General features: G+C 39.5%; 1 protein-coding gene across 8 annotated transcripts; it reads right to left on the bottom strand.

Annotated features, from left to right (window-relative positions):
- Nucleotides 1-1,012: 1,012 nt before the first annotated feature.
- Nucleotides 1,013-11,093, bottom strand: LOC139629809 (acyl-coenzyme A thioesterase 1-like). Of its 8 annotated transcripts, none has more exons than XM_071492676.1 (5): nt 10,993-11,093; nt 4,832-5,747; nt 2,855-3,395; nt 2,335-2,537; nt 1,013-1,898 (listed from the first exon to the last, which is right to left on the bottom strand). In XM_071492676.1, exons 3-5 carry the CDS (start codon nt 3,309-3,311, stop codon nt 1,290-1,292), a joined length of 1,269 nt encoding a protein of 422 aa, XP_071348777.1. In that variant the 5' UTR covers nt 3,312-3,395; nt 4,832-5,747; nt 10,993-11,093; the 3' UTR covers nt 1,013-1,289. The 8 variants fall into 8 exon arrangements, with proteins under 8 accessions (XP_071348777.1, XP_071348778.1, XP_071348779.1 ...); XM_071492677.1 differs by having other exon boundaries at nt 2,855-3,333; XM_071492678.1 differs by having other exon boundaries at nt 2,855-3,330.
- Nucleotides 11,094-11,109: the final 16 nt, after the last annotated feature.

Here is an 11,109-nt window from a genome sequence, read left to right as displayed (position 1 = left end):
TTGCAGTAGTGGAACAAATTATTTGCTGCCTTTTAAAAGCCAGAGGTGGCTGAGGGCTCTGTTGAGCTGAAGTGACATAAAAGGAGCAGTCAGACACAGAAACACAAAAATCCACAGAGGAAGGGAGAGTGCGTTTTCAACAATGCTGCTTCATAAATCAAGGAGGCGGATCAAGGCTTCTTCTGCTATCTTGATGAACTTACACAATGGTGAGCCTGCCGGGAACAATAACCTGTTATCTCTTACTTCTCAAGAGTGAGCGAGAGGGTGAGATGGTTACCAACAAGTCATGTTTTTTATTTTTAGTTCTGCTCTGTTTTGCAAAGGTTGCTTCCATGTGACGAGCTGCTGAGAGCTGTACAGTGAATCTACACAAAGGTTGAAACATTAACTCACAAAAGCTTTGCAGTTTCCCATCACACAGTCTTTAATACAGCTAAATACAAGAGCAATAAACATGAACTGCATGCATGGCGTGACCTATTCAGCACATTTTAATCTATTGCATTTTAGAATTTTTACATTCAAACATTAGCTTATCTAATAAATGTTTCTCTTTTGGCTCCATAATAGAATAGAAAATCAGGATTTTTTTTGCTGTCTGGTTCATAACCAACAATCTACCTGATGAGATTTCATGTTTAAACCCAAGAAAGATTTGAACCTTTTGCAGGTTTCCTAGTTTAGTTTTGTTTGTTTTTTGTTTTTTAAATTCTTGGTTTTAGCTTAGTAAATTATTTTCAGTATTAGTGTGTGTGTGTGTTGTTGTTGTTGTTGTTGTTGTTGTTGTTGTTGTTGTTGTTGTTGTTGTTTGTTTTTTTTTTTTTGTTAGTTTTTTTTTTGGGTAATATGGCAACTTTTGTCTGGGTGAGATTCAAAAAGGTCAGAAAAAGTACTGTGTATAAAAACTCAAAATAACATCCAATGAACAGCCATCCACAAAAGACAATTATAAAAGATGTGTTTGTCATTACCAGAAAAATTCAACTGATGTATGAAATAAATAGAGAAAGGTGTAAACTAAAGACATTTTCTCCTCCATAAGTTTTGTAAACACACAATGCAGTTTTAGTCATAAAGTCAAGGCGTCGTAAAGTCCAGAGATTTTAAATGAATAAAAAAATTCAAATAAAATGGCAGAAACTAAGTTTAGTGCAGTGAGTACAGAAATAATCAGACAGTGAACCACAGCCTGGCACTTTTAGCTGGGTGAAGAAATTGTGAAAACATGAATCCAACTTAAACATGACCAAAGTTAATTTGTTCTCATGTTTCTGTTGTATTTCCATCTATAACCTGGCTTTAGTCTGTGTAGCGTCACAGCTCAGGTGAGCTCTGAAGAACTCCTGGATCTTCTTCCACAGGTGGACTTCAGCTGCTGCGTGGGACCTGGGCTCACCCCCCCACAGGACTGGTTTACCCACTAGCCAATGAAAGCTGGAGGGGCAGTAGGGTTCATACGGCGGCTCTAAGAAATGTCCTGCTCCAGGGTAACTCACACTTTCAAAGTTTTCCTTCCCATGATGCTTCAGTCTCTCCACCATCTCGTCCATGTAGGCCTTGCTGTCCCAGTTGAGGTCGTCCTCTGCAGCTGCAAAGAGGAAATGTCCCTTGGCTCGTTCAATGGGGACCAGGGTGGCCTTGTTCTCCTCTGCCAGTGGATTGTTAACACCATATTTGACCATGCTGGCTCCTGACTCAGTGGGAATTATCTTGCTGATGTCAAACATCAACGCAGGAAGGATTTGTTTTTTCCTATAGTAAAGAGGTAAAGCTGTATTGGCACAGCAGCCGTTAATCCACACTGTGGCCTCAACATCTGGCAGGTAAGTGGACATTGAAAGTGCAACATCTCCAGTTTTTGAAAGGGTTATTACACCAACTCCTTTGCTGCCCACCTGTGGAAAAAACAAATAGAAATTACAAGTGACAAAAACAATCTACAAATATCAGCTGCCTTTACATTGTATATTACATTACATCACATTTACTCATTTGGCAGATGCTTTTATCTTGGTGTTAGTACTTGTTTGCCAAGCCAAAGAGAGGAGCATGACGAAGAGCAGCATCAAGCTCTGCCTAAAGAAGCAACATGGGGCTGCCCCATGTGGGTTAAGTCAGGTCTTTAGACAGGGCACTTTGGCATTACAGAGTGGACATCTCTGACCATTCTGTGTCTTCTTATTGAATAAAGGTTTAGATAATCCCAGTTTTCTTGGAGTCACTTGGTGGGGGTCTTGGGTAGGGCACGATCCATAACACACTGTATCAGACACAAGCAAATGAAAAAAGTGTCCCCAAAAATCAAGATTCTCAAAGATCTAGGGAACTCACCTTGTCTTGTTTTTTTAAAAACTGTACTGCTTCCTCAAAATAATCCAGATGAACCTCTTTGATGTTCCTCGGCATGTCATCAGACCCAAACGCCACAACAGACAGAACCACAAATCCTCGACTGGCCAGAAGAGAGGCCCTTTTCTCTGACAAAGCCCCTCCTAAAAGGTAGAGATCCAGCACGGCAGGAAACGGACCTCTTCCTGGACCAGGGAACATGAGACAAAGCAAAATGACATACAGTATAAAAACTACCACTATCAATACTACTATGAGTAGAACTACTCCTACACAGTCTGGCTGTGTTCATTATCAAGAAGAATTATGTCAGCCAATGCAATGGTGCAGCTTTTTTGTTTGTTTATAGGGCTGCTGGAAAACAACGGACTTTGCACAAAGCATGAACTGTAACCTGTGGCTACAGAGACAATACTGATACCATTAATTTATTCATGGTTTGTTTTCTGATAAATTCTATTAATTAAAAGCTGTAATAGACGACAACAACAAAGCAATTAACCTGGGGGAGTAAACAGAACTCCACGAATATTTCCCTCTTTGATGGGGCGCCGGATGACCCCGTCTCCAATCAGGAACCTCTCATTGGTCGCCTCTGCCAGCATCCTTCCCTCCCCCTCCTCTTCATGCACAGAGAACTTCACCACATGGGGGTTTAGTGAATTTTTTATTTGAAACTTTTTGTGCAAGGTGACCGGCCTCATCGACCACAGCAGACCCATGGGTTCAACCCCAACGTAGTTCCCTCTGAGTGAGGGGTCTCTGTTCAGGTCAATCTCCCCGCTCCCATCAGCCCTGTAGGTGGCCGAGGAGGTGAACACCATCCCTCTCTCATCTGTTGATCTGGCTCTCAGGGCGACCACCTGCCTCGACCTCAGCCCAGAGACCTTCACCTGAACGGGCTCGTCGAACAAACATCTGGCGCCCGGCAGCAGCCTCAGTCTGACTTGGGAGGACATCTCTTCTGAAAGTAGAGATCTTCTGTTCACAGCTTTCGTCACTGGGCAATGTGATAAATCTCCTATCACAAAACTCCACCACGACTAAGCAAATTTAAGAAAATGAATTACACCACTTATACCTTCTGTATTAATGAATCAAAACTAACTTAGTTTGAATTATTGTTTTGTTGACTTCTAAGCCACATGGTTAGCATGTGTCAAGGTCAGTGTGTCTAGATAGCATATATGTCATGGCTGGGTGGAGAAGGCTGCAACAAGTTATTGGAACTGTCCACAAGCTAAGCAGCAAAATCACAACAAACCACACAACAGTTTGTTTCAACGTTCTAAATAGGAAAAATTTTAATTACTGAAATTTAATGTATTTGTAATATGTTGCAACCATCCCTGATCTGTTGCAACGGTTGGGACATCTGAATTTTTGCATTCAAATAAACATTGTGAAAGACATGTAATATGTAATTAGCTTTAAATGGTGTGGGTAATTGGCAGACAGATGCCAGTTTAATATGTAAAATTTTCTTTCTCTAGTCCAAATAGGCCTGAGGAACTGAGGGAAAAGCAAGAAGTGTTGCAACCATCCCCAGTCTCCCTGACATGCTCACACAATACAGACAAGTTCACAAGTCTGCATGCACATTGTAAATAATATTGCTATAATTATACTCTCATATAATAACAACACTTCAACAAACAACACATCTTGATGCAAGCTTTATCTGATGATTATAACGGGATACATTTGGCATATTCACACTTGTATAGCAAACAGTGAAGATATAGACCAAGTTAGGGCTGCAGCTTACAATTATTTTAATTATCCTTATATTAGTCTATTAAAAATCAGAGAACAGTAAAAAATATCCTATTGTGACAGGTAAGTCTCTTAAATTACTTAAATGATTATTAAAATCGCTGCTGATTAATTCTGCCAATTGCCTAATAAATAAATAAATATCATCAATATCATATTGTGTGCAGCAGGTCTGATTTGATTCTATTTCATTATGTTCCCTGGTTCACTGTATCACACAACTTTTAACAAAACCAAACGTTTCTAAAAAACAGTGAATCTTTGAAATACGAAAATTGTCATTAATGATCACTGCAAAATTCTCCATGGGCTCATGCTCTAGTTTCCTCAACATTATGGCTGTTTTGAGAGCTAATATAGGAAAATCTCAATAATATGCATTGTTAGGGACGCACTCTGTAACTGTCTTCAGTAAACTCTTATTTTGAAAGACCAGAGATGCAACATGACAAAGATCTCTAAATATGAGTACTTGTGAGGAACGTAGTGAAATATAATATGTGCAGTGTATGTGTCTTTACTGGTGACCTCTTATATCATATATAGCTTTGTCAATCGGGCTGTCGCCCTGTGTACACGCTGTAAATAAGTTTCGCTCAATACAACTCTAAGATAAGACAGCTGGAGTCAGAAGGATGACAGAAACACACACTGGAAAGAGCTTCATGTGAAGTATTTTCATGGACAAAAGATGTTGGCTTACCTCTGAAAACAAATATCACGGGAGACAAAAGTAAAATGAACTGTTTACAGGAGCATATGTTCACACACAGAGTGGTTTCTGGTCCCTGCAGACTGTGAAACTGTCTGCAGCCTTTCTATGGATGAGGTGTAAAAGCTTCTATTGCAGGAAGCGAAATGAAGTATCGCGATCATATCATGGATCATATTCTCATTAACTTAACCAGGAAGGATTCGGTAAACCTGGAGGAAGCTCAGTTACATCAGCCAAAACAGCGAAGACGAGGAGCTTATCTGGAGAGGCTTATACCTCCATCTAGTGACCACAGTGACGACTTACAGGCTCCTGACAGAAGCACAGCATAACATTGAGAGTATGGGAGGAAGACAAAGAAGCAAACACAGGGAGAGTTTTGGTTTATCTTTAATAAAACTTCTCACAATAAAACAGTGGAAGGATTATTAATTCCACATACTAACACGTCAGCAATAATAACTATCTCATTTCAGCAGTATCCAACTGAGAGCTGCAATGATGAATTGATTAATTTATTGCCAGATAGACAAACATTTTTATTGACTAAACTATTTTGATTGTTCAGAGAATCATTGAAGTAATGGATTAAATGTTTTTATATGATTTAAAAATTTTTATCTTTTGTTATGGACTGTTGGTCAGACAAACAAGTCATTTGAAAACAAAACTTGCAATGCACGTTTTTCATAGTCCTCACCTTCTACCCACAGTCACTCAAACAGCTGCTGTTTTACAGTAAGAATTCATCTGGAACTAAACACATACAACTCAAGCTGCACCCTGAGTCAGAACTTCAAACTACATTTCACTTTTCTAGGTCCTGTCCTCAAGAGGTCAGATAATGAATAAGTCACTATATCAACACAAATGTGAATATAAGGCTCTTTTTTATTTTAGAAGACTACAAAAAAATTGGATATGAGAAATAATTACACTAGCACTATTGAAAAATTAACTTTCTGCAACACAGGCAGCTAATGTTTTTTCATTTTTATCAGCTTCTGCTTCAGCATTTAGCAATCTTGACATGGTAGTACTCTCGGCAGATTTGTATTTGAGATTTTCTTTTTACTTCATAACATTGACATGTCAGGATGTATCTGTTCCTAAGTCTTTTCTGTGCTCCTATTTCCATCTATAACTTGGCTTTAGTCTGTGTAGCGTCACAGCTCAGGTGAGCTCTGAAGAACTCCTGGATCTTCTTCCACAGGTGGACTTCAGCTGCTGTGTGGGACCTGGGCTCACCCCCCCACAGGACTGGTTTGCCTGCAAGCCATTGAAAGCTGGAGGGGCAGTAGGGTCCATAAGGTGGCTCCAGTAAGTGTCCTGCTCTCGGGTAACTCACACTCTCAAAGTTTTCCTTCCCATGACGCTTCAGTCTCTCCACCATCTCGTCCATGTAGGCCTTGCTGTCCCAGTGGAGGTCGTCCTCTGCAGCTGCAAAGAGGAAATGTCCCTTTGCTTGTTCAATGGGGACCAGAGTGGCCTTGTTCTCCTCTGCCAGAGGATTTCCAACACAATACTTGACCATGCTGACTCCTGATTCAGTGGGAATTATCTTGCTGATGTCAAACAGTAATGCAGGGAGGATTTGTTTTTTCCTATGGTAAAGAGGTAAAACTGTATTGGCGCTGCAGCCGTTAATCCACACTGTGGCCTCAACACCTGGCACAAAAGCAGCAAGTGAAAGTGCAATATCTGCTGCCTTTGATCGAGACACTAAACCAACTCCTTTACTGCCCACCTGTGAAGAAAGACAGACATATTAGAGGAGATAAAGTGGAATGGATGAAATATAGAGGTCTACTCAGCAAATTATGTGATAAAGTTGTATTTATAGCAGTATGAACTTGTGCCAATATTACAAAAGAAGTGCAAATGTGTTATTGTATAAAAACATTTTATGTTTGTTCTATGAACTGATATTCTAGCAATGATCATGTTTAAAGATGTTGGACATCATAGTTTCACATCATAGTTGCCCATAATATGAATATTTCTGACTGAACAATAAGTACTCATCATGCGTCTTGTCCTCCTATCCTCGATTTATGTTCCTGTTCTTACCTTTACTTAAAATAAAAGTAGTTGCACATTATAGTAACTTTAGTGTATTCCTCTTTTTTTTTTTTTTTTGAGTAAAGTGCTCATCACGAGTCTTGTCCTTCCATTATGTTTCTCTTTTAAATTTTTTTTAAATTTTTGCTATTCTTTTTATTCTCAATTCTATTGATTTGCGAGTTTCTATGCTGTTTATCTTTCTTTTTAATTTATTATGTAAAGCAATTTGAATTGCCTTTGTTTAAGAAATGTGCTTTACAAATAAATGTCCAACTTTTCCACAGTAAATGTGAGGATAAGCTGCCTATTTGTCTACAGTTCTTCAAAGGCCACTTAAGGCTGCCTCAAAAAATAAGTCAATCCCAAATAACTGCCGTGTTAAATACCCAACTTTACAGCAGAAACAGCCTGGAACAAGAACACACTTTTGGTCATTGTAGCTAATTACCTCCTTCATGACAGCTGTACTGTGAGTGAATTTTTATAAAGACTTAAAGTTATGGATAATTGAAGGCGGGCTAGGGCTGCTTTTAGTGGCCGGTGGGCTGGCTCGCTGCTAGCTGTCTGCTAGGTGTCACCTCAGCTCATTTGAGTCACTCACTGAATATGACTTAATGGTGTTTGTTCCATTTGGAGGATATTTCACGTAAATATGAGAACATGAGGAAGTCTGTGCTCTTGTTTTTTGAGGTGAGTGAGGTGAGTATTATTTTATTCATAAATTAGCACTAATTATACTAAAAGGCCTTTTTTAAAATTAAAACTACTGAAATGTCTGTGCTCACCATACCTGGCTTGTTAGCTTAGCTGGTTAACTAGCTGGTTAGCCAGCAAAGCAATTAGCCTCAGCCTAGATTTCTAGCTGTTGCAATGATGCTAACAGTATGGTTGCCACAGTTAGTAAGTCTCAGGTCCACATACACACACCACAAAAAGAAATATCTGCTATTGCAGATTTAACTTTATTAAAATCACAAAAGAAAACACAAAGCAATAGTTCCTTACCATCAAATGAATCAAAATCTAAGAATTGTAACTTTCTGCTGATGTGTTTAAATGCTACTCAAACAGCTTACCTTAGGCTGTTGTTGTAAGAAATCCACTGCTTCTTCGAAGTGATCCAGATGCATCATTTTGACTTTGTGAGGCTTGTCATTGTACACCGCTACAGCCAGAACCACAAACCCTCTGTTGGCCAGGAGACAGGCTCTTGTCTCAGACATAAAGGTGCAGAGATCCAGCACAGCAGGGAACGGACCTTCTCCTGGACCATTAGACACATAAGAGTAAAGTCAGTAGGAGTAAATATGAAGTCATTGATCTTATGTAATGTTCATCCTTTTTGATACAGTGTCACTAAACTGACGTGACTTCTACATCCACAGCTTTCTGCTAATTCAATGAAATGTAATGACAGAAAAACAGCCAATATTGAGCTCAGTGCTCATGGTGTATAAACTGAACACAAGCGTCACTGCATTAATTTTGTGATTGGGGGTGAGGGTGGGGTACATCCTGAACAGGTCTATCACAGGGAATAATCTAGGATCCCGCTCTCTTCTCCCATTGGAAGGAATGGACTCAGACCTGCCGCTGGTCTCCTAAAGGGGAAGGGAGGTGGAGAGACCTACGTGACACAGTTACTGGAAATATTTGAAAATGAACTGTCTCTCTTTTCCTCTGTCTCTGGTTTGTGAACTGCCTTTTTTCAGTCCTGAGTTTGCAATTTGGCCGATGATTGACGTCATGGTGGTTGCCACTTGGGTTCACACTGACCGTGAAGCAATTGAAGGCCAAAAACTGCTTCAGTGTTCTTAAGGGTACCTAACTGTTTTAGGTTTTGGCCCTTGATAGGATTTGTTAAATGACCATAAAGTTGACTAATTTAACAAATTAAGGCAAAGACAAACACAAATCCACCAACCTGGGGGACTAAACAGAACTCCACAAATGTTCCCCTCTTTGACGGGGCACCGGGTGACCCCGTCTCCAATCAGGAACCTCTCATTGGTCGCCTCTGCCAACATCCTTCCTTCCCCCTCCTGCTCATGCACAGAGAACTTCACCACATGGGGGTTTAGTGAATTTGTTTTTTGAAACCATTTGTGCAAGGTGACCGGCCTCATTGACCACAGCAGACCCATGGGTTCAACCCCAACGTAGTTCCCTCTGAGTGAGGGGTCTCTGTTGAGGTCAATCTCCCCGCTCCCATCAGCCCTGTAGGTGGCCGAGGAGGTGAACACCACCCCTCTCTCGTCTGTTGATCTGGCTCTCAGGGCGACCACCTGCCTCGACCTCAGCCCAGAGACCTTCACCTGAACAGGCTCGTCGAACAAACATCTGGCGCCCGGCAGCAGCCTCAGTCTGACTTGGGAGGACATCTCTTCTGAAAGTAGAGATCCATTCTTTACAAATTTAGGCATTGCTCTGCACCAAAGTAGACTATGAAATGGTATATTTGCTTGTGACATTTCAAAATTTCACACAGCTGAAAAATTGTGTTTCTTGGTATGACCGTATGATACAGACCTTAAAGCTATTTGGGTTTCAAGCGTTTGGTTTTAGATTAATTGTGAAGTGGTTTTGTTGAATGTCTCATTTTTTTTTGTACTGTTTGAACTTTGTGGCTTACTTTAGCAAAAATAAATAAATGTGTTCACATAAAAAGGAAAGGTGTGACAGTCTCTTGAGGCCAAAGATGAACATTTATTGACAATTAGGAAAGAAACAAAGGAATCAAATGCCTCTGGGACAAAGGTTTGTCATTATTATTCTCTGTTACTTGCCAGAGGTCATTGGCAAACTGAGTGGTTTACAGAAAGGGTATTGCTGCCACACCAGAAAAAGAGAAACGGATCAGTATCACATTATAACGTGAAAGGTTTATTGTTATAACAATATGTTTTATCATGTTATCACATCATATTTTCACTTTATCACGACATATACATTTGTAACATTGTGTAGAATTTCATTTATTATTCTTAAAGTGCTACCATACATTTTCCATAAATTATGTACAGTATGGTTGGAATATGTTGTGACCTTTCAATGTGATTGGGTCACGGTCTGAAACAACAGCTACAAAAACACATCTCTTACCTTCCGGTGAAGACGGTTGCTGGTTGAACAGGAGCGAGCCTCTTCCTCTCTCAGATCCCTGTGATGTTAATGTTGACACTACACCTCAGCACTGAGAGCCTGATCCAGACTTCTGTGCAGGTCCTAGGCGACGTTGAACTAATGTTGATCACCATGGCAACAGGAAGCTGCTGCTTCACAATAAAAGTTTCACAGTGGCCGATCAGGAAGTGTAATTTTGTATGAACAATCGAAATACTACAATATGTTCATTGAATTTCTACAGTGTCTTCAGATAGTATTCAGACCCCTTCTATTTTTGCACTGTGTATTGTTTTGTAGATTTAATTGTAAACGGATAAAACCCACTTAGAGTGACCTGTCTTCCAAAAGAGAAAGTGGAAAGCAACATAAAAATTATGTGTTTGTTCTACTTGTCCTGAGTCCCTGTTTTTATCTGAACTGCAGACAAATTCATATCAACTTAACAATTTTAAAAGTTGAAAAAAACTTCAATAGTGAAGTCTATAAAATCAAGCCATCATATATCAATCAAATACAAGTATGTCATTTGAGAATTTCCATTTAGCATTTTTCAATCTAAGTTTTTGAAGGTTCTTTGATTTTATTTTGAAACGTTTTCCTAGACAAATAACCAAGTCCAGTTGCTTTCGATTTAAAGTTCCTTTGAGATACTTATCTGGAGAGGCTTATACCTCCATCTAGTGACCACAGTGACGACTTACAGGCTCCTGACAGAAGCACAGCATAACATTGAGAGTATGGGAGGAAGACAAAGAAGCAAACACAGGGAGAGTTTTGGTTTATCTTTAATAAAACTTCTCACAATAAAACAGTGGAAGGATTATTAATTCCACATACTAACACATGTCAGCAATGATAACTATCTCATTTCAGCAGTATCCAACTGAGAGCTGCAATGATGAATTGATTAATTTATTGCCAGATAGACAAACTATTTTGCTATTTTTTAATTAAAAAACCATTAAAAAAAATTGGATATGAGAAATAATTACACTAGCACTATGGAATAATTAACTTTCTGCAACAGAGGCAGCTAATGTTTTTTCATTTTTATCAGTTTCTGCCTCACAATTTAG

This window comes from Trachinotus anak, unplaced genomic scaffold, assembly GCF_046630095.1.
Source record: "Trachinotus anak isolate AG129_WGS33_773 ecotype Australia unplaced genomic scaffold, CSIRO_AGI_Tana_v1 ptg000012l, whole genome shotgun sequence".
Taxonomy (NCBI): Eukaryota; Metazoa; Chordata; class Actinopteri; order Carangiformes; family Carangidae; genus Trachinotus; species Trachinotus anak.
The sequence above is the reverse complement of the archived record's forward strand: the minus strand, read 5'-3'. Positions and strand labels throughout refer to the sequence as shown.